A 24912-nucleotide genomic window follows, 5' to 3' on the forward strand; every position below is an offset into this window, starting at 1 on the left:
TCTCTCCTCCCACATCAGTTCTTGAAGCTCACCTCATCTTTATTTCAAAAATGAAATCACTGCTTATGAGTATGACATAGCCATGCTTCATGTCACTCTCACTTGTCATGCTATTATGTTCTGTGCCCAATTCCTTGTATGCCTTGTACAAGACTAAGTACTCACTTATTCTGCTACTGTGACACCTTTCTCCCTCTTTTTTCTTCTTAGCTCATGGACTGAAAGCTACAATAATGGAGGCAATTTTGTTTCAGTCTGACTTTGAACACAGATGCCTCTTGTGGTCTAAGATGGAAACTGTCCTTGCGATGGATATGGCTTTTCTGCCAGGTCTACCCCTACCATTCTCAAGCTCTTTCCCGTTGTTTGCTGCCACAGCTACATGTTATGCTCCCAAATATTTTACAAAACTATCCCAAGGCAAAAAGAACCATGCATCAGAAATATGACCTCAGCAAACACTAGAAGCACTGGAAGCAAGGCTGACAGAGCATTTTCAAAATGAGGTTAAATGCATTTGCTTTCACAATGCAGGATAACTACTCCCAAACAAGTTCATAACCTTGCTAGTTATTATAATCTTGCATAAACTCTCTCTTCACACTAGCTGGTATTATACAGTTTGTATAATCTTTATATAGTTACCTTGTCACTCCGTGCTCACTACAAATTTGTACTATATATTATCACAAATGAACTGTATTCTTATTTATAGACAGTGGTATATACTGGAACCCATACACATTACTGCTATTAATCATGTACTGTATTATTTTTCATTACTACTTTTCTATTTTTAACTGTTGCTTAACTTTGTGGGTTGAGGCTGTAAAGAGTCAGTTGACCTTCCCACCTGCCTGGTTAACAAACTGTAATAAATAACAAACCTTATCCTACTTAATGTTTTGACTGCTAAGACCTTCAACTCAGCATAGATGACTATGTGTAACACCTGACATGTATTCAATCCTCCCTGGTGATTACGACTTCAGTACTGTTTTCGTAGATCTCATTGTGTCTTAGCCCCAAGACTGGAACTTGTCTTCATCTTATGTCTCCTCTTCCATGGCTCCTAATCCCTTTGATTAACGAGTCTCTAATTAGAAAACCTTTATTTTTATCCACATACTTGCTGCTTTTTTTGGTGTCACTTCCTGCCTCTTGGCATTACTCTTCTAGCCTGCATCTTTTCCCCATCTAGTTGAACCTCCACAACACTCCCTACCTGTCCTCACTGTTCCTGCCAGCTGAAACTTCCCTGGTGGTGTACTTTGACCTTTCCTATCCCAATGTTCTCTTCCTTTAGACTATCTCCAATGCTGTTCACTTTTAGGTTTCTCATTTTCTTGCTGTCTTTCCACTTCATCTTCTCCTATTGATCCCTCCTGTGATTTTGTTCCTAGCAGGTACCACTTTCCTGTCTCCTTCACCCTGTGTTACCAGACACTTCATTCCTGCATCCCCCTCCCCAATATGGTACCCCTAGAGAGATTGAATTACCACCATCAAGGCCTCTTCCTCTTAGGCTATGCTTAACTTCTTGTGTTTTGTCTACCAGTTCCCTGACTTTCTCTACTAATACTCATCCTCTGTTTGACCACTCATTTTCTCTGACTCTTAGTCCTTCATTTCCCTTTTGGTTGAGTCCTCCTACCTACCTATCTACCTTCTGCTCTCCCCAGGGGTCTCTTCTGAAACTGTCTTCCCCTCCTCACGCACCATTTCTGTCAGATCTGCTCTTCCATCTTGTCTTTCTTATCCTTTTTATTTCACTCCTGTTTGCTTCTCCCACTTTCCTCTTCTCATTCTCCCTGTTTTCCAATGTTTGTAGGCAATTAGTAATCATATAGTCCAGGAGATCACTGAAGACCCTAACTCAATTTCTCAATTGCCCAAAAGTACTGACTGGTTAAATGAATTGCTTAAGATCATACAGTAGACAAATGGAGGATGCAATTGGATTAATGTTTGTTTTGCACTTATTAGAAGGAAAATACAGATGAATCAGATTAAGACTTATATTATCAATTTACTGTCACATGCTATCTCATAAGCACTATAGGGGAAATTGGCCTCCATTTATTTGTCAAGGCTCAGTTTTATAGACGATATAACCATGTTTTATATAATGAACAATTTCAGTTAGGACCTGGTCAAGGAAATTCATATGTGAAAGCAAGACTGATATGTTAAGGTCTGCAGAAAATGCAGTATAGTAAAGGGGAGCAGTGTATGAGGTCCACATACTGTGTGTTACAATTTCACAGTTGTATATTTTTAGATTATTGAATTAAACATTCCTTCTCTTTCAAATAGTGGTGACCTTACTGCTGGAAGACAGAATAACAGGGTATTCTGCAGCTGTATTTGTTTTAGAAGCACTGACGGATAGAATATGGTAAAATGTAATCTACAGACCCATAGGATGAGCTATCTAATAAATAGCTTCCAGGCATGATGAGAAGGTTTGGGAAAGTAATAGTGGGTGACATTTTAAAAGACAATGTACATTTTTCGGGGGACTGGAGAAAGCTGCCATTGATGTCAGGCTGGAAAGATAAATAAACAACGGTGTTGTATGAAGAGTGAAATAAAAATAGGCACAGCCATAACAGAACATTTGCTAAAAGTCTTCACATCTCCTAACAAAAATACCGATGCAGTGATCCATTCCAACAAAGAAACACTATGGCATGCTCAGACTACGGTTTGGTATAATTCACATAAGACAATGGCAGACTGGAGACAGATACAGGTCAATAATTGTTTGAAACTAAGTTAATGGCAGGAGCGTTCAAATTCCATGCTGAAGAGACATAATAACTTCTTATTTCTTATTTGGAGAAGACTTCATTGATATTAGTCTTAAGGAATGAAGACATTCTTACAACTAAAACTGTACCCAGCAATGTAACACATGACATCAGTTGTGATAAGGAATTCCTGAAAAATAACTAACTGATGTCATTTCAGGGGGTTCCAGTGTGTGTTATCATGGGAAGTGATGAGCATTAAGCAATCCTGGTTTGCTACCATGGATGACCTGCATGTCTCTCCTCAGAGTTTTCACATATTGGCTAAGACTTTTTTCAACCCATGCAGTGCCTTTTTAGGGAAGGTTCATCTCTTGGACTGTCCAACCTAGCAAATTCTGATCTGGTCTACATTAAGGTGTCACAGGAAAGTGGTATGAGTTTGAACAAAAACATATGTCCACTCTCGAAGCCTTTTTGTCTTTGTGTTCTGATAGCACTCCCTCTGTGCTACAATACTTCACCTATCATTCATTCAGACCATCAGGGAGCATCTGTATTTATCTGCTCCACCATTACCTCACAACACATCACTCTTGATAATGATTTGGAACTTCTCCAGAGCTAGGTCATACTAAATAAAGCTAATTACCATGTTGTTGCCACCATATCCCCTCAATATCTCCTGATGACCATAATAAGTACCTTGATGAGGTAATTTCTATACCTATTTATCCTTATGCTATATCTATATCTATATCTATATCTATATCTATATCTATATCTATCTATATATCCATCTCTCTCTCTCTCTCTCTCTATATATATATATATATATATATATATATATATATAATATATACACATATATATGTATGTCTGTGTGTGTATGCATGCACACACGGAAATATATATATATATATATATATATATATATATATATATATATATATATATACATACACACATATATAGATAGATAGATATATAGATATACATAAAGAGATATAGATATAGTGAAGCATCCAAGGAGACTCTAAAGGAAGAACTTTTTACAGGTTTGCTGTCAGAACCACAAGTCAAAAGAAAACCAAAATCACAGCTGATTGGCTTGGTGTAGTCAAATAAAATACACAGTATCTTAGGAAAACACATTTCCAAGGCTGCAGACCTCAGCCCAGCTTTCAGCTCTGCAATCAAGCACTACAGGTTAACAGTGACTGTGCTGTCATGACATGCGGCCAGAGTCTTCCTCCACATGATCCTCCAGGTGAAGACTTTCTGATTTGCTGCTCTCAAGCAGCCTCCTTATATAAAGCCTTGATGCCAATTAAAGCCTTGCTATATGACTAACTGTTGTGAGAATATTCCCCCACTCCAGGCGTCAGTACACTTAAAAGCACTTTACACAATTCCAGTCAATATGTGACAATAGAAATATACAGTATATAGGTACAGGCATACATTTCTCTATCATTAAGCTAGATATGTATCACAAAATTAATGTAAACACATCTTGCTGGAATAGAAAGTAAGCGATGGAACAGCAGCAAAATAAAGACACTAAAAATAAGAGAGTTGAAAAGTCGTCTCTTTGAAAGAATGCCAATTATGATTAAAACTAAAATAAATATTTTTCTGTGTGGTTCAGAGACCTTGGGTAGAGGAGAGGCACTGGCATTTAGTGGGTTTCTGGAGATGGGCATTTAGATGGGTTGGGAAAATTGGATAGAATGAAATTCTCTTTGTCTAGGGCTAAGCATGAAGAAGCAATGACCTATGTAGTGGAGTTTTTTTTCTGAAGGGAAGGTATAATGTATGTGCAATCTGATTCTGTCTTCTGAGTTATAGGAGGGTGTTTGTCTAATTAGTTTAGCTACTAAGGCAGAATATGGTTATTTAGCAGTTTGAAAAGTTGTAACCTAACTGAAGGACAACTGTCTGTTTTACTGGGTGCCAGTTTGCCCTTTCCCCTATTTTGCAGTGATTCTCATGTTTTATGGGGAGTGTTATGAATCTACATATTTTACTGGTGATTGTTTGGATTTATGTGGAGTTTCTTTGGATGCATATTTAATAAAAGCTTTGGCTGGCTAACATCTACCTGAAATCATCTGGATGTATAAGTATATTTAAATACACTTTTATCTGCTCTTTTGCATATAGTACTGTATTCAATTTATTTATTTGTGTTTTTCACTGAATATTAACTCAATTGAAGTTGTGGCTGTCTCTCTACGGAGTACTTTTAAGAATTTCTGTGTAGCCATGGATAGCAGTGAGGAGTAGTTTCACCTTATCACTGACATTCTGTCTTGCTTTATATAAGTGGTACATTTTGAGTTATCTCTGCTTAATATCAGAGCTTTGTCTGGCTAACATCTACCTGAAATCAGCTGGACATATAAGTGAATTTAAGTACACTTTTATCTGCTCTTTTGCATATAGTTCTTGTTGTGTCTTTTGGCTTTACCCAGTTAGGGGTCGCCACAGCGGAACTCCGGTCCACTAATGATTGGCAGTAAATTTTTACATGCCAATTTGCCAGCTCTGACGCACAACCTTCAATGAAGGTATGCCCATTCACGCATGTCTCCACACAGAAGACGCTCTAGCTGAGAATCGAACAGGACAACGTCTTACTGTGCGGCGACAACGCTACCGCAGCACCACCACCACAGTCTCTTTTGCATATAGTACTGTATTTAATTTATTTATTTGTGTTTTTCACTGAATATTAACTCAACTGAAGTTGTGGCTGTCTCTCTACAGAGTACCTTTTAGAATTTCTGTGTAACCATTGATAGCAATGGGGGTAGTTTCACCTCATCACTGACATTCTGTCTTGCCTTACATAAGTGGTACATTTTGAGTTATCTCTGCTTAATATCAGAGCTTTGGCCGGCTAACATCTACCTGAAATCAGCTGGACATATAAGTGAATTTAAGTACACTTTTATCTGCTCTTTTGCATATAGTACTGTATTTAATTTATTTGTATTTTCCACTGAATGTTAACTCAACTGAAGTTGTGGCTGTCTCTCTACAGAGTACTATTTAGAATTTCTGTGTAGCCATTGATAGCAGTGGGGGTAGTTTCACCTCATCACTGACATTCTGTCTTGCCTTACATAAGTGGTACATTTTGAGTTATCTCTGCTTAATATCAGAGCTTTGGCCGGCTAACATCTACCTGAAATCAGCTGGACGTATAAGTGAACTTAAGTACACTTTTATCTGCTCTTTTGCATATAGTACTGTATTTAATTTATTTATTTGTGTTTTTCATTGAATATTAACTCAACTGAAGTTGTGGCTGTCTCTCTACAGAGTACCTTTTAGAATTTCTGTGCAACCATTGATAGCAATGGGGGTAGTTTTACCTCATCACTGACATTCTGTCTTGCCTTATGTAAGTGGTACATTTTGAGTTATCTCTGCTTAATATCAGAGCTTTGGCCAGCTAACATCTACCTGAAATCAGCTGGACATATAAGTGAATTTAAGTACACTTTTATCTGCTCTTTTGCATATAATATTGTATTTAATTTATTAATTTGTGTTTTTCACTGAATATTAACTCAACTGAAGTTGTGGCTGTCTCTCTACAGAGTACTTTTTAGAATTTCTGTGCAGCCATTGATAGCAGTGGGGGTAGTTTCACCTCATCACTGACATTCTGTCTTGCCTTATATAACTGGTACCTTTTGGGTTTTCTCTGCTTAATATCAGAGCTTTGGCCGGCTAACATTTACCTGAAATCAGCTGGATGTATAAGTGAATTTAAGTACACTTTTATCTGCTCTTTTGCATATAGTACTGTATTTAATTTATTTATTTGTGTTTTTCACTCAATATTAACTCAACTGACATTGTGGCTGTCTCTCCACTCTCCCTGTTCTTGTTTTGGTGTTTATGTTGGTGGCTTTGAAACTGCCCACCCCTCTTGTAGATTTGTATTTGGATACTCCTTCTGGGCCCATCTCATTTGCTCACTCAACTGAGTGCAGTGAGATCATATTCTGATTTCAGGCACTCTTACTGTGTAGAGAGCATTTGGGAAGGACAACACATGTAGCCTCTTAATCCTGCTCTGTTCCCTCCCTCAAAAAAAAAAAAAAAAAATATATATATATATATATATATATATATATATATATATATATTTATTTATTTATTATTCAGCTGCTCTTACTGTAACTGTCTTAGTTGCTCTCCTGCATGCTGTTATCTGTTCAGTCGCTCTTACTCTGCACGTAGTACTGCTTGTTAGTAGCCTTCTAATTTACTGCCTTCTGCACTTGTTTTTTAGTCATTTGTTTATTTGAACTGTATTTCCTGTAGTTTTGCTACACACTCGGGTGTGCTGGCCTGCACTACAATTTGAATTGTATATACTGCTGTTTTAGCTGCTTTTCTGTAACAAAAAAAAATTCTAAGCTTGTTTCCTGCCTTTCCTGTAACTAGTCAAGTCCAGATACAGACTTGCTGTATCCAGGACTGTTGGTAAACTTCTGAGCCCCCAAGCCTTTCTGTGTTGGAGAGAAGCCTTCTAGCTTATCAGTGGGAGGGGTAAGCACTAGGTAGCCTATCTACCATGGGAAGAGTGGGTTTTGGCCCTGAAATTGTAGTTCATTGGCCGTTTGGGCAGTTTTTCCATCTCTTTCTATTTTCTGGTTAAAAGCCCATTTTGGGTTTGGTCCCCGCCTTTCCTATAACTAGTATAGTCCAGGTACAGATTTGCTGTATCCAGGACTGTTGGTAAGCTTCTGAGCCCCCCAAGCCCTTCTGTGCTGGAAAGAAGCCTTCTAGCTTATCACTGGGAGTGGTAAGCAGTAGGTAACCTATCTACCACAGGAGGAGTGGTTTCTGGCACAGAAAGTATAGTTTATTGGCCGTTTGGGCAGCTTTTCCATCTCTTTCAACCTTCTGATTTAAAAGCCTGTGTTTGCACTTGTTTCCTGCCTTTCCTGTTACTAGTCTAGTCCAGGTACAGATTTGCTGTATCCAGGACTCTTTGTAAGCTTCTGAGCCCCCCAAGCCTTTCTGTGTTGGAGGGAAGCCTTCTAGCTTATCAGTGGGAGTGGTAAGCATTAGGTAGCCTATCTACCACAAGAGAAGTGGTTCCTTGCCCAGAAATTGTAGCTACTGGCCATTTGGGCAGTTTTATTTCCATCTCTTTCAACGTTCTGGTTTAAAAGCTGCACTTGTGCTTGTTTTCCACCTTTCCTGTAACTAGCCTAGTCTAGCTGTTGGTAAGCTTCTGAGCCCCGCAAGCCTTTCTGTGTTGGAGGAAAGCCTTCTAGCTTATCAGTGGGAGTGGTAAGCACTAGGTAGCCTGTCTACCATGAGAGGAGAGGTTCTTGGCCCAGAAATTGTAGTTTATTGACCATTTGGACAGTTTGTCCATCTCTTTCAACTTTGTGGTTTAAAAAAAACACATCTGAGCTTGTTTCCCATCTTTCCTGTAACTAACCTACTGGGTAGCACTAGAAAGCCTTAAATTGATACAAGCCTTCTAGCTTAGAAGAGAGACTTTGGAGTGATTAAGTATCAGTTTTCTGTACTTTCGTGCTGTACTTAACTGTTTTCCACCTAAACGCAAATTTTCCAGTGTTTAGTGTGATTTAAAAGCTTGTTTTTTTCACATATTGTACTTATCTGACTGCCTGCACTTTTAAAAAGTTGTTTTTTGTTTAAATAATTTAACTGTTGTAGGCTACACACTAAAGTGTGATAACCTTTTTGATCGTTTGTAGTCGTTTAAAGCTGTTTTAAGTGTATTTTTTACTGTTTTTGCCTTATCTTTTCAAAAAAACAAAAAAAAAAAACAAAACAAAATCCTTGTTTACCGCCTTTCTAAGCTAGTATAGTTCAGTTTTCAGGCTAGTGCTGAATTCAGGGCTGTGATACTAGTTTCTGAGTTGCCCATACCTTACTTGGATAAAAGGAAGTTTCTCTGTTCACCTGTGAGAGAGGGGAGCTTTGAGCAACCTATCTGTCCCTGGAGGAGTGGTTCCAGCCCAGACGTTAGTAGTTTATTGGCCATTTTTGGCTAATTTCTATCTCTTTCATTTCCCTACTATAAAAAACTGCATTTGCATGTTTTTGCGCACCGGGCAGTGCCGGTTAGCTACGGTTAAAATATTCCCGGCTCCTCTAAGTCTCCTCTTCAGTTTTTTACTTGAAACTAGTCTAACTCTCAACCTAAGTACTCAAAAAGCATCTTACAGCCCAGCACTTGCTCAGACCTAATAGCAAGCACTAATATACCCTGACACTGATTGCCCAGCAGGGCAAGGCTCTTTATTCACCCCTCACCAACCAAGTGACTAGGCAGCTCACCCTACTATTCAGGCATGACCAAAGGGCAACTTCAGGTGCACTCTCCAGTCCAGCTGGTGAATCTGGGTATCCTGAGGCAATGTTGCAACTGCCTCATGTACAAAGACTACCCTCTCCTCCTACCACAAAACACTAACATATGCGAGAGATGCAATTATACAGCCAAACTGGAAGCTAAACTGTCTCCACCCAAGATTGAAACAGGCAGTCAAGAGGAGAAGGTTAACATTTGCACCACAACTCCAGTCGCACACAGACCTACTAAAACAGCACTGGCAAAAAATAAACATAAATACACAAAATCATACTCAGATGCTCTAAATAAAAACCTGCAAAAGCATCAGAGACCTCCAAAGCAGACACCCAAACAACCTGCACTTCCTGTCACAAACCAGACAACACATAAAACACAAAATCAGTGTGCTGCACAATCACAGCCCTTAAGGCGAAATAACATACCTAACACACTAGCAATAGGTGACTCTATAGTCAGGTACACTGATGTCCCACTCACTAGGCTGGACAAGCAAAAGGTTACTGTTAGCTGCCTGTCGGGAGCCAGAATCCACCACATAACACAAGCACTCAGGTCACTCCAGAACAAGTACAAATATGACTCTGTCATTGTTCATGTTGGTGTGAATAACTTGAGATGTACCTCCCTGGACTACATGAAAATAGACATGGAAGAGCTCTCTGATCATGTAGCCCAGGCTGGTATGACCCTGACCCTGAGTAGCATCCTGCCCTCACCAAGAATGATACCTCAGTTTAAAGAAAAAATGATCAATTTCAAAAATTGGCTAAGCTTCTGGTGTCATTCAAAGGGGATCCAGTGTCTGTCAGCCTGGGACAACATGCTTGACAAGCCGTATTGTTTCATAAGAGATGGCTTGCACCTGTCACCCCTAAGCATTCTAATACTGGCCAAGGCTCTTGCTGACCCCATAGTGCCTTTTTAGGCAAGGCTCAAAAGTCAAACTCACCTCCGTAAACAGCACAATTAACAAAAAACTGAGGGTTATGCTACTCAACGCCAGGAGTTTAAATCTCAAAATGCATGTGCTCAAAGCACTCCTCAGTATGGAGAATGTCGACATCTGTGCAGTAACTGAAACCTGGTTCAAGGCTCCAGGGAGCACCCCAGCACTACCGGGCTACAACTCATACCACACATTTCAGCCACAGAACATGGACCAAAACACAAAAGGAGGGGTGTATCCATATTCATCAAGGATAACTACACCTCCAGGTTAGTGGCGTGGCATGATACCTCTGAGTTCATCCATGTGCAACTAACATCAGGCAAATCTGCAATGCAAATTGTGGCCTGCTACAGATCACCCTCCAAGACCCAGGACCACCACTCCACCTTTCTGGAGACACTGGAAAACATGAAGGTCCTACCGAACACCCTGATATCGGGTGATTTCAATTACCCTATCATTCACTGGGAAAACTACTCGAGTACAAATTCCCAGGCCCAGAGCCTCCTGGAATTCATCAACTCAAACACCATGGATCAGCTGGTAAACTCCCCTACCAGAGGTGAAAACATATTGGACCTGGTCATCACCAACATGGGCAACAGGTGTTTCATACCGGAGGTTAACCCATCACTGGTTAGATCAGAACATAAACTAATCACTCTGGATGTCCACACCCCACCACCACCCCCAACTAAGGAAACCACAGTAAAAAACATTTCTAAAGCAAACTTCACCTTACTTAAGACATAGGTGGTAAGTTTCACAGCCCCCACGCTAAAGGATAACGCTGCCCAAGATGCAGAAACCTTTACAAATGCACTCTATGAGCACCTACAAGGATGCATGGATCGTGCCATCCCTAGCAAAACCAAGACTCACTCCTCTAAGAGAAGGAAACCAGTTTGGTGGACCCCTGCAATAAACAGGCTATACAATAGAAGGAGGAAACTAGTTCAGAAAAAAAGCAATTCCAAGAAGGAAAGACATCCTTAATCAGTATCAGTAAGAAACTAAGGTCCCTCATGAAATCATCCAAGGCTAACTTCGAAAGAAAAATAGCCAAGGATTCAAAAGATAACCACAAAGCCTTCTTTAGCTATGTTAACAATCTAAGTGGCAACTCGCAGATATGCACTGAACTAGTGCAAATTAGCACTAAATATACTGAACCTACTGATATTGTCAACATCCTGGCAGACAGATTCAGTGCAAAATTCACCCCCCTCTCACCTCCAAAAGGGTCCACAACAATATTGGAAAAGTGTAGTGTCCCAAAAATCACAGACTCACAGGTGAAAACAGCCCTTTCAAAAGCCAAAAACACAGCGTCAATGGGACCAGATGGTGTCCCAGGCTGCGTCTTGCACGAACTACAGAACAAACTAACCCCCCCACCTAAACACGCTGTTCAACCTCAGCCTCTCCACAGGCTACCTGCCCATAGAATGGTACACAGCAACGGTTATTCCTCTCCACAAAGGAGGTGCCACAACTGACTCTGGTAACTATCGTCCCATAAATCTGACTAGCCTGGTCTGCAAGGCTATAGAGCGCATCATCATGGAACTCATCAACAAAGACATTGGGAACCTCCAAACACTTGACCCGACCTAGTTTGGCTTTGTTAAGGGCAGATCATGCCTACTAAATCTGGTTGACTTCTTTGAGATAGTCACCAAGGCCATAGAAGAGGGAAAGGTGGTTCACACAGCCTACCTTGACCTCACCAAGGCTTTCAACACCATTCCCCACTCAGGTATTACAGAAAAAACTCACCAGCTTGAACATAAACCCCTACGTCACAAGATGGGTTGCCAACTGGCTTACAGACAGAACTCACACGGTAAGAATAGCAGGCTCCAGGTCCGACTCTAAACCAGTCACAAGTGGTGTACCGCAAGGCTCGGTCCTGGGACCCTTACTGTTCGGCATATACTTCTCAGAAGTACAGGCAAACACAGGAGGACTATGGCTAACCAAGTTCACCGATAACTGCAAACTTGGAGCCATAATTGACTCACCGGCTGACACAGACATCATCCAAAAGGGCCTTACTGAGATGAACACCTGGTGTCAAAGTCATGGCCTCAAGCTAAATGCCAAAAAATGCATAGTCATCCCATTTGGGAAAAACAAAGCACCCATGAATTATCACATAGGTGGCAGCCCCCTTAATACAGAAGAGGTAATAAGAGATCTGGGGACCCAGGTAGATAGTAATCTCTCGTTTGACAATCATATTGCTAAAGTAGTTAGGAAATCCTTCTATGTGGCCCATCTAATTACTAAAGGGTTCGCATCTAGATATAAAGAGGTTATAGTGCCCCACTACTCATCACTCATTAGACCCATCATAGAGTACAATGCCCCATTTGAGATGTACCTCACAAGACACTTCCAACAGCTGGAAAGACCACAAAGGTACCTCAACAAGAGGATTACTGACCTCAAACATATGTCCTATGCAGCCTGACTGAAAAAACTCCGGCTGTACTCAGTGGCATATCGCTTACTCAGAGGTGATCTCTGCCTAACTTACAAAGCCATGTCCAACTCAGAATTGATGGACATGCTCCACTTAAAGAAATCCAAGTCACTGCGAGCCATGCGCTCTAGTAAGCTAAACCTCATCACAACAATAAATAGAACATGATGGAGGGATAGATTCCTGTCACAGAGACTCCCCATGCTTTGGAACAAAATTCCAAATGACATCAGGCAGAGCCCCTCACTAACACTCTTCAAGAGAAACCTTGACGAGTGGATGGGTAACAGAAAATACACCCCTGGGATCACTTCATTGGCTCTGCTTGACAGAGGCTCAATCAATTAATTAATCAATGGGGCAGCGAAAGCCGACACACTCTGGCTAGGCTTATAAATGCCCTCGTGCAGATACCTACCTATGAACCTAATAAGGGGAAGGACATATTCCATTTGGGATAGAATAATGCCTTTTCCTATTGCTGTTCTGGTAGCTTTGGTAAGAAAGAGGGAGCTGCAGTGACAGCACATTAATTTTACTGCAATGTAAACAGATGTGGTCAATTAAATCCTACATTTAGCAGGAGGTTTAACAGAAAGTATTTTTAAAGTTATACTTCAAAAACTGTTTAAAAATAAGGGTGTTTCCAAGCATGAGGTGGCTGATGAACACTCTTGTTCAGAAATTGAGTTTTATTGAAAAACATTACAATGATCTATAAGGAATGCAGCAGAAAACCTATCCGTAATGTCAGTAATAAGAAATGTGCTTTTCCTTGTCTTCATTTCAGTACTTGGTCTTATATTTTTAATAAGACTGAGAAGTTTGAATACACAGAAACAGATGTTATTTATTACATCAATCATAACACTAAATATCTGATCAGTTGAACTGGATCATTTATTTTGCTTTATGTAGCTATAAGAGATTTTATGTAGCCAAGACAGAAAATTCCCTTCACAGGAAGATACCAGAATACTTGTGTGCCCTTTCAAAGAGGAACATTTTATTAATAATGCTTTATATAACCATGTTTGATCTGCTGACCATAAATTAAATTTTGAAATCCAAACTCTTTATATTTTCTGGAAAAAATCCCATTGGAAGAATTTTAATAAGAAATTATTAAATCCAGAGATCAAATTTCAAATAAGGCTAGATGCTTCAGAGAGCAGTGGTTTAAATAGTGATTTCTATTGGTTGATTATCTAAAATGCAAGAACCACTACTCTAAGTACCAAATTTTGACAATTAAACATTGATTCTGGAAAATAAAAGTGAATTTTTAAACTGAAATGTATATATTTAAAGTGCTTTTACAAGTAAGCTTTACCTCATCTTCATCCCATGACATGGGGCTGCTGAAGGAAAAATATTTCAAGATACAACAGTTTGGAATTAAGATATATTTCCCGAGTTGTAATTACATTTTTGCTGTTTTGAGTATGATACATAACCCACCTCACACTTTCAACAGGTACTTGTTCTTTTAAGCCTATTTTTGAAGGGTCAGATGACACAAACTAAATTGAAATGCTATGAACGGTGTGCTACATTTTCATATTATTATTATTATTAGTATTATTATTATTATTATTATTATTATTATTAACCTGAAGTAGTCAAAGGCACAAATACTTGTTGTTCTTTTAATAAAGTTTATATGTTTGGTTTTAATTACTTTATCTGACTGTTTGGAGTTGATGTATAGCTTTAAGAATTAGCCACTTAAGCAGTAATCTATGACTGTGCATGGGTATATCAGGATTTACTCATGGTTAGTGTGGTTTGATCATGAGGGTGAAGCCTGAGTAATTAAACAAAGCCAACCGTGGGTAAATCCTGATACACCCACAAACAGGAGTAGATTATTACTATTATACAATGATATTGTTTAAGAAAGTAATTGTTTACCTTTCTTAACTTATGTCTTTGTATAAGGGTACTGTAGTGTTCCTCCGTGTTCTTCCTTGTTTACTGACGTACTGAGCATACATGTGGAACTTCTTTTCCCATACTTGCACAGTGCATCAGCATAGTGCTGTGGAAGCAACTGAGAAAAGAGAATCTCCTTGCCTTGTTTTTTTTTACCCCTTCTGGCATGCATTATAACCTCTTAATACAAGAAATCAGGGCAAAGCCCGATGTAATAGGGAACAAAGGTCCACAAATAGAGACAGATTTTAAATATTGCTGTTGTAAACTTAGAAAGTCATTAGAATAAGAGATTTTGTGTTAGCATGCATTTTCGGAAGGATATGAAAGATATGAAGTCTGAACCTCAGGTATCTGTAATTATTTAATGACTTCAATCGCCACTGGCTTGCCAGAAAACTACATTTTTTATGAGAAATAGACGAAAACTATGAAGCAAAAATTTGGACATTCTGCAAAAATCTGGACAGCTGAGAGGTATGATACTGATATTTTAGTAGGGACAGCACAAAGATACAAGGAAAATCGGGTACATTTCTCTTTCTTTAGTTTTGCAGAATGTATCTGATTTTTCTTGTATTTTGCTCTAAGCATATTCCAACAGAAAGTATGACAGATCAATGGTACTGCACAGGTTGGACTTTTTTTCTGTTGGTTATATGCTCGATTTACAATGGGCACACTGGGTGGGCTATCCAATCAGCATTCTCTTTTTTGAATAGTAACAAACAGTCATTGTATAATTCTTATTGACTATAGCCTTCTTCTCTTCCTGGTTTCAAAGACAAGTATGCAGTTTGTAGAGTCCCTGGAAATTATGCGATGTAGTTTATCTGGTAGGAATGTGTCAACAGTTTTCTAATATGAAGCAATACAAAACACAAAAACACAGCAGAAAATAACATCTTTTCCATTGAGTACATTTAAAATGTAGGCCATTCCTTTCTCTCTCTCTTTAACTGTTTCTTATGTCAAGTATGTTTTATTACCAATCCAGAACCATCACAAAGTGAAAACAATTTTTATACATAACTGTTGCCTGTACAACCTGTACAATCCACTAAGTTGCATGTGGGCTTTCTCTTTGGTAATTTGCACCTCTGTAAAATTTTACAATGTATAAATGTAACTACTGTTTGTGTATAAATGTAAATAGAAATGTAATTGCTCTGTGTTTAACTGGAACTTTGTATAATGCAATGTGAGAAAATGGAGCTTTTCTCCCCTGGCCTCCGCTGAAAATGGGTATTACCCAGTTGGACTTGCCCAGAAAACAAAGACAAATAAATAAATGTTAAAAATATAATGTTCATTTTTATTAGGAAAGGAAGTCTTCATAGTTTAAAAAGGCTTCATCTGTCTCGCACAAAAGGCAGTAACACAAATCACCCCTTTGTCTCCCCTTGTTACCCACACTAGACATGAAAATAGGCACATTGGTATAGCTTTTATTCAATTATTTGACAAGACCCCCAAACAAAGAAGGAGTCATCAAAAAACATGGACTCAAAGTCAAAATAATAATAATAATAGTAATAGTAATAATAATAATATTAATCCAATTACAAATAAGAAAAAGACTCACAGTCCAATAAAAATGTGCATGCATGCATGCATGCACACAAAAGTCTTCGCGCACACACACACACACACACACACACACACACACACACACACACACACACACACACACACACACACACACACACACACACAAATACAAACACATGAACACACACACATCTACATGTGTATTTTAGTCTTCCACTGTATAAAAGTCTGCAAAACAAGACTTTGTAACACCACCACAGCAGTTCTCCACTTCAGTAAGTCTGTCCTTAAGATTCAATGCTCCAAAACATACGAAAGAATTAAAAACAATAATTTAATAAAAACAAAACTAACATAAAAATAACATAAAAAGAAAAATAGCATCCAATAGGTTCTTTCGGCTATTCAGCCTTCTTCAGTTCATAAAACATTCTCAAATTTTGCCATTTAAAAAGAAAAATCCTAACCAATCAATTGTCCACTTCCAACTCCACAATCAAGCTATTAACCAATGTCTGAAGCAATAATATTGGTTCCTCATTGGAGGGAAAGTAACCAAAATACACCTCATTATTCACCCAGCAAAGCCAATCTGGCAAAAGGAAACACTTGCCAATCACTATTTCTTCCTTACTTGCACCTTCCCTATCATAGGTCCATAACAGTGATGACTGATTGGGTGAAAACAGGGCATTCAGTCGAGATTTGGCTATAAGGACTACATTAAGCATTTTTATAGCCAATAATCACTTGTGCTCCTCATATTGGTCTTTGAACACTGTCACTTGATTGGGCACACATCTATTATCACATCACTACTCCATCGATTTTATGAAAAGCCTTTTTTTGGCTGTTTAGATTTACTTCTTTTCTATGATTGAATATGGCTCATTACCGTGATGTATTTGTACTGAAGAACATAAAGGATATTTGGGAGACAGGAACAGCAATTGATTTTAAACTTCGTTATTAACTCATTAATGAGGTGCCTGCACGATTGGAGTTTCATTCTATGAAACGGCCCTCTTGGACCAATAATGTGAAGGAGTATGGCAGTGATTGGTGAAAAATTTCCATCTAACTGGTTGGCTATTTTTATGTTAGTTTTGTTTTTATCAAACTATTGTTTTTAATTCTTTCGTATGTTTTGGAGCATTGGATCTTAAGGACAGACTTACTGAAGTGGAGAACTGCTGTGGTGGTGTTACAAAGTCTTGTTTTGCAGTTTGTTTCATTTTGTCTTCTACACCTTCAGCGGAGGCTGGATATTTTTCCCTGACTGTGTAAAAGTCTGTGTTTGGGTACAAGATATGTATCTAGTACTGTAACATGAGTCAAACACAAAGGTGCACTCTAATGCCTTGGTGTTAAGTGCTCTGATGTGAATTACTTTAATATGGAAAATCCCACAAAGGTGAATTTGTTGTTCCCCTCCCTGGCATAGCTTGTTGTGAGTGATGAGACTTTTATGTAGTGAGTTTTATTCTTAGAACTTAGTTAAAATAATAGGTTACTGTACCTTGGTATCTTGCAGAAACCTTTTAGCACCGATATTTTTGATGTGTGCTTCAATGTCAAATTCAATATTCTTGTACAGTTCCTTTTCTTCTTCTGTGAGCGGCGTTACACATTCATTGATACCAGGAATGAGAATGCGCCCTGATGCGTCTACAAGACTGCCTAAAAATATATATATATATAGACAATTTACTTACTGAAAATAATTTGTTTATTCCTAAATTACAGTATTTGGTTTCAGGTACTATGTAGGACAAGATATAATGTGTGCCAATGCTGTGTTAGACCAGATGCATAGATGTGAGCTGCAAGGAAGATGGAGAATTATTGTAACAAAGTGTGATGCTGTTAGAAGATATGGAAACATTAGATGAATTCAGAGGAAAAATACTGTATGCAATAAACCATAAAATGATAGAAAACTGAATAAGAAGCTATGCAGTTACACAAAAATATTCTAACTACAGCTATAGTGTACTAGCTGCTTGCAGCAGTGTTCAGTAGAGTAGAAGTGTTTATATCCTGGGGCCTGATTGTGTTGTACATAATGCATTTGAGGTACAGATGAGGAATCTGATGCTTGTTTGAATAACAGCTAAATTAAAATGCATCAACCAATACATGTGGGTAGATGGGGGAGGGCTGTTAACCTACTAGAATCCAAGATTAACTCTCATATTTTCTTTGGAATTCATTCTGCCTGCATTGCTGTTTTCCCTAAAGGCATTCAGTAAATTGATATGATTTTGTATGTAATCCTACTGTTATCAGGAAGTATGATAAAAACATAAATCCAGATGACAGATAAGAATCACATTGCACCCCTAGTCTGGCCATTCCCCACATGTTGTACAAACTGATGATGCTACTTAACTACAGCTTATGCTTGTTTCCTATAAAAATAATTGTCCTAAGTCAGCCCTTAAATTGTTGAATTTTGTCACAGTTTTTCCTTATTCAAAGTGTGTTCTGGTCATCTGTTGCCAATGCACCTGTCACCTCTGGGTTTTCGAATACTGGCCAAGGCTCTTGCCACCCCCATAGTGCCTTTTTTAGGCAAGGCTCAAAAGACAAACCCACCTCCTTAGACAACACAAGGAAAAAGAAACTAAGGGTAAATGCTGCTCAACGCCAGAAGTCTAAACCTCAAGATGCATGCACTTGAGGCTCTCCTCAGTATGGAGAATATCGATATCTGTGCAGTAACAGAAACCTGGTTCAAGGCTCCCGAGAGCACCCCAGCACTACCAGGCTATACCTCATAACATGCTTTTCGGCCCCAAAACTCGGACCAAATCACAAGAGGAGGGGGAGTATCCATATTCATCAAAGATACCCATACCTCCAGGCTAGTGGCACTGCACGAAGCATCTGAGACCATCCATGTGCAACTAACAGTGGGCAAAACTGCCTTCCAGTTTGTAGCCTGCTACAGACCACCCTCCCAAACTCAGGAACCCCACTCAGCTTTCCTGAAGACACTGGAGAATATGAAGGTCTCTCCAAACACCATTATATTGGGTGACTTTAACTACCCAAACATAGACTGGGAGCACTACTCAAGCCCCAACACCCTAGCCCAACGGTTCCTAGAATTTATAAACTCAAATGCTATGGAACAACTAGTAACCACTCCCACAAGAGGGGATAACATATTGGACCTGATCATCACCAACATGGGGACTCTATGTTCCATACCAGAGGTATACCCCTCATTGGTAAGATCTGACCATACATTAATCACTATGGACATCCATATCCCATCCCCACCCCCAGCAAAGGAAACCACGGTCAAAAACTTCTCAAAAGCAAACTTCCCACTTCTCAAAACTGAGGTGGAATCCTTCAATGCCGCAGGGCCAGTGGAAAATACGGCCCAAATGGCAGAATCCTTTACAAACGCATTCTGTGGATACCTACAGGAATGCATGGATTGTGCTATCCCAAATAAAACCAAGACACACTCCTCCAAAGGCAGGAGACCTGTCTGGTGGACCCCAGCCATAAATAAGCTGTACAACAGAAGGAGGAAGCTACTACATGACAGAGCAAAATCCCTGAAAGGGAAGGCAACTCTGATCAGTACTAGCAAGAAACTACGATCCCTCATAAAATCATCTAAGGCTAGCTTTGAAAGAAAAATTGCACAAGACGCTAAAGATAATCACAAGGCTTTCTTTAGTTATGTCAGAAACCTGGGTGGAAACTCCCAGATATGCTCTGAGTTAGTGCAAAATGACAAAAAATACACTGAACCCACAGACATTGCCAATATCCTGGCAGACAGGTTCAGTGCAAACTTCTCCCCCCCCCCAAATGAGCAAATGACTATCCCAACAGAGTGTAGCCTCCCTGACATCACAGATGCACAGGTGAGAGCTGCCCTCTCCAAAGCAAAAAAACACAGCATCAATGGGACCGGATGGTGTCCCGGGCTGTGTTTTACATGCGCTCCAAGAAGAACTGAACCCTCACTTAAAATCACTGTTCAGTCTCAGCCTTACAACAGGATATGTACCCAAAGAATGGCGTACAGCAACAGTGGTCCCACCCCATAAAGGTGGTGCCACAACGGACCCCGGAAACTATCGCCCTATAAGCCTAACTAGCCTGGTCTGCAAAGCTATGGAGCGTATCATCATGGAACTCATAAACAAAGATATTGGGAACCTCCAAACACTGGATCCTACCCAATTCGGCTTTGTTAAGGGCAGATATTGCCTCTTGAACCTGGTCAATTTCTTTGAAACAGTCACCAAGGCCATAGACGAAGGAAAGGTAGCCCACACAGCCTACCTTGACCTTGCAAAAGCCTTCGACACAATACCCCACTCGGGCATCATAAAAAAGCTCACCAGCTTAAATATCAACCCCTATGTCACAAGATGGGTTGCAAACTGGCTTAGGGATAGAACCCACATGGTCAGAATTGCAGGTGCCATGTCAGACTCTAAACCAGTTACAAGTGGCGTCCCACAAGGCTCAGTCCTGGGACCTCTCTTGTTCGGTATATATTTCTCTGAGGTACAGGCTAACACAGGAGAACTATGGCTGACAAAGTTTGCAGATGACTGCAAACTGGGGGTCATAATCGACTCGCCGGCTGACACAAGCATCCTCCAAAAAGGTCTCACAGAGACGGATAACTGGTGCCAGAGCCATGGCCTAAAGCTAAATGCCAAAAAGTGCATAGTCATCCCCTTTGGGAAAAACAAAGTGCCCACAAATTACCACATAGGTGGTAATCCATTAAGTACGGAAGAAGTAATTAGGGATTTGGGGACCTAAGTAGATTGCAATTTCTCCTTTGACAATCACATTGCCAAGGTGGTTGGAAAGACATTCTATATAGCCCACCTTATCATGAAGGGGTTCACATCTAGATCAAGAGAGGTCATTGTGCCCCTCTACTCATCACTCATCAGGCCCATAATTGAATACAATGTCCCATTTGAGATGTACCTTACCTGACACCTGCTACAACTAGAAAGACCCCAAAAGTACCTCACCAAGAGAATCAAGGGACTCAAACAGATGCCCTACGCAGTTAGGCTAAAGAAACTCCAGCTGTACTCAGTTGCTTACCACCTACTCAGAGGCGATCTGTGCCTGACGTATAAAGCCATGTCCAACCCAGAATTAATGGACATGCTCCACCTCAAGAAATCCAAATCCATCAGAACTACACACTCCAGTGACTTAAACCTCAGCACAGAAATAAATAGAACATGCTGGAGGGACAGATTCATATCCCAGAGGCTCCCCACACTCTGGAACAAAATCCCAATCCATGTCAGACAGAGCCCCTCAATGACCCTCTTCAAGAAGAATCTTGACATTTGGATGGGAGATCATAAATTTACCCCTGGGATCTCTTCTGTGTTACTGCTAGACAGAGGCATGGTAAACTAACTTTAAATGGGCTATCTTCTGTAACCTACTATACAGAGGCACAGCCAACTAATCTAAGAAGGGTGGCGAAAGCCAAACACACTTTGGCTAGGCTTGTAAATGCCCTAGGGCAGATAGCCTAGTATAAACCTATGAAATAATTTATAGTTGAATTTCTTCTAGGCTCTCTAAGTTGCATACTCTCCCACTGTTTAAATGCGGTTCCTGCTATGTAGATTCCCTGCAGTACTGTTCTTGGATCATGTCATTGGCTCACTTCCAGCAAGATATGAAGCTCTGTGCTCATTTCAATAAATAAGCTTATAGGATCATAATTTGAAAGCTGTCAAACAGTCACTAAGACTATTAAGAGCCTATCCAAGTAAGCTCCTGGAATTATTATGTGAATCAATAGTGTTCACTTCCTTTGTCTAAAATGGCTAGCTGGGATAATCCCATGAAGAATTTATAGCTGTCCATCTAGTTACTGAAGGTGGACAGCACACTGCTTTGTTTGACAAGCAGGGTAAGCTTCTTCCATAGGTATGGAATGCTTTGGGTTAGGCACTTATCCTGATGATGTATTTTTCTAAGTAAAGTGTGACCCTTGGTTAGACGTGTTTGAGGAGCACCTGACTCTGTGGAGGAGCAAGAGGTTGAATAGGGTAGGGTTTTTTTGTGGCCCAAAAAGTAATTCAAGGGTCAGAAAAGGAGCTGATAGGAGACTGAGTACAAAAAGAGGGCTGCCTATTTCTAGCTAACTAAAGGACCTCAGACTAAAGCTCTTTTAAGTTAGGAATCTCTAAGTCCTCTCAAACACTATGCTTAAAAAGTTAAATATAGAAAAAAGTATTATATTCATTGTTGGGCCTTATGAGGAATGTTTATAGGGAAACTAATACTCTTTAGCTCTGGAGTTGATAGCATAGAAATTAGTTGATCCAGACAGAAGGATTTCTGAACTGTTATGGAGACAAATGGTCAAATGATAGAGATTTGCCAACACAGGTACCTAAATCCATGAAGACAATATTGGTTAGTAGAGATGTGATGTTTATATGAGGGAGTGGTTAGAAAAATTTGGCTTGCTAAGTGAAACCATACTACATTTCTTAGCATTTAGCATTTGTTCATTGTTAGTACATCAAGAGCTGGCATAGTCAAGTCCTTCTTAAAGTAATTGTTTGTTAGATGGTAAACTGAAAGCTGTGTAATTTTTTTCTGCTGTGTTAGCCATTTCCCTTTTCACTTGAATACCTATTTGTTATAAAAACATCTAGAAGTATAATACTTTTTGTTCCCCATGAGCACATTTTATTAAGCTAATCACACTTATTTACTGCATATTTTTTTTCTGTACTTGCATATGCTGTGCTCTAAAAATATTATACTGTTACATTGCCAAACCTATGTTACTGTGAAGGAAAAACAGTTCTACCAAATTATATATATATATATATATATATATATATATATATATATATATATATATATATATATATATATATATATTTATATTTATATCAAATGCATGTTATTACTATAAGGGAAACCATTTTTTTACTTTATATAATTCTATCAATTCCCCCTTTTTATTTTGAGAACCAAAAACTTTTCGATCAAAATGTAAATCAAACTTTGAATTTTACAGAAAAATCATGTTTCAATTGGTTATGTTACTTTCTTTGTCACCTACATTACTTAAAATAGATACCTGATTGACGGTCTTTTTAATGCAAAGTTTAATACATGCGCACATTTTTATGATTAACAAACTAATGGTTACTATAGCAATTAAAACTGTGATAATGTTTTTTCAATATTCTGAAAATAACCCATTTAACCAATCACTCCAGTCACTGTTCGATGTAGTGTCAGATAATTTACTACATAAGCACTGTCACTGTAAATATTTACTGGATGTAAATACTGCAAAACATATTTTATAGCTCCTAGTTCAACGATTTGTGCTGACATCTTTCCAGGTAACTTAACCATAATTGGTTTGTCTCCCTTTTGCAATGTCACTATTGCAAACCCAGTGTAGTACTTCCCATCCTTCCAGAAACATGCACCATCCACATACACTGTAGGATTGTGGCAGTCATAATCTGCCTTTAATGGTGACATCCAGTTTCTTCATATCTGCTATGCAGTCATGCACTTTGCCTTCATATCCAATAAAATAGAATAAGTAGTACTTGTCCCCTGTCTGTATTTGTACATTTTTCATACTGAAAGTAGTTATCCATTTTGGAAAAACAGTCTGACTAACCTCTTCAATGATTCTGTTTATCTCATTGTCATTTAGCAAAGTCTTGACTGTCAAATGTGGAGTTTGAGCTATAACCCTCAAGAACATTGTCATATACTCTGTGTGTCTTATTCCCCAGTAAATGGCCAAAAACTGTTTAATGCAAGGATGATATTCTTTTTCTACAGGAGTCATTCTCAAGCTACAAAAAGTCACTGGTTTTAACTTAGTGTCTATTCCCTGAGATACCACTTGTGGCCAAGACTGTAATTACACCACTGAGAGTGTGTCCTTCCCTGCTGCTGTCTCCAAAACAAAAGGCAATTTACTGGTGGGAGCTATCACTTCCATTGCCTTTGCCAACTTCTGCTTTAACATTTTAAATGCCTCTTCCTCAGTGCGACTCCATTGTAGCATCAACTCTTCTTTTTGATGTGCAACATTTTCTAGAGAGCAGCTGCAGCTTCTGCATAGTCCTCTATGAATTCCCTATTGTAGTTCATGATTCCCATGAATTTATGCAAATCTGAAATTCTAAAAGGCTTTGGAAATTGCAGAATGTACCTCACTCTTTTCTGACAAGGAGTCCTCCCTGTCGGTCTGATAATGGTTCCTAGAAACTTTACTTATTGTGACAAAAACTGTATTTTGTCTTTGTTTACTTTGAACCTTGCCTCTTGCAGCTGTCTAAGAACTTTTCTCAGCTGTGATATGTGTTCTTTCACAGTCTCTGACTGTATCAGAATGTCATCACTATAATGAAAAACCTTGTCATCTTTACTCACACCCTGTAAGAATGTCCCTAATGACATGACTGTTCTGAAAACCCTGAGGTAATACATTCATGACATAAGGCTGATTTTTAAAGGTAAAAGCAAACCTTTGCCATTTCCTTTTCTGAAATGGTACTGCATAAAAATCCATTTGCTAAATATATCACTATAATGTAATCCCTTGCACCTCCCACTGTAATCAGAACTTTTAATTTTCCACAGTCTGCTTTTGTTTCTGCCATAAGGTCTGGAATTCTTTCTCTATAGTATTCCAAATATCTTTTTGTTTGTCCATTGGGGCACTGCCCTGTTTCACCTACTCTCTAATAGGTTAACTTGTATTGTCATGCACTTTCGGTTAGCACTCAGTTCACTTTGACCCTCTATGTTATCATCCTGCAACTTTTGTTTTTGCTTT

General features: G+C 39.1%; 1 protein-coding gene across 3 annotated transcripts in view; it reads right to left on the reverse strand.

Annotated features, from left to right (window-relative positions):
* Positions 1-24912, reverse strand: part of LOC122798297 (beta-Ala-His dipeptidase-like) — a 1272900-nt gene that overhangs the window by 196090 nt on the left and 1051898 nt on the right. For all 3 annotated transcript variants that reach the window (XM_044067120.1, XM_044067119.1, XM_044067121.1), the window contains exon 8: positions 17578-17738. In XM_044067120.1, coding sequence (XP_043923055.1) covers positions 17578-17738 — 161 coding nt within the window. The remainder of the gene's footprint in view (positions 1-17577; positions 17739-24912) is intronic.

Source organism: Protopterus annectens, chromosome 3.part1 (assembly GCF_019279795.1).
Source record: "Protopterus annectens isolate FY-2018-M chromosome 3.part1, PAN1.0, whole genome shotgun sequence".
NCBI lineage: Eukaryota > Metazoa > Chordata > Ceratodontiformes > Protopteridae > Protopterus > Protopterus annectens.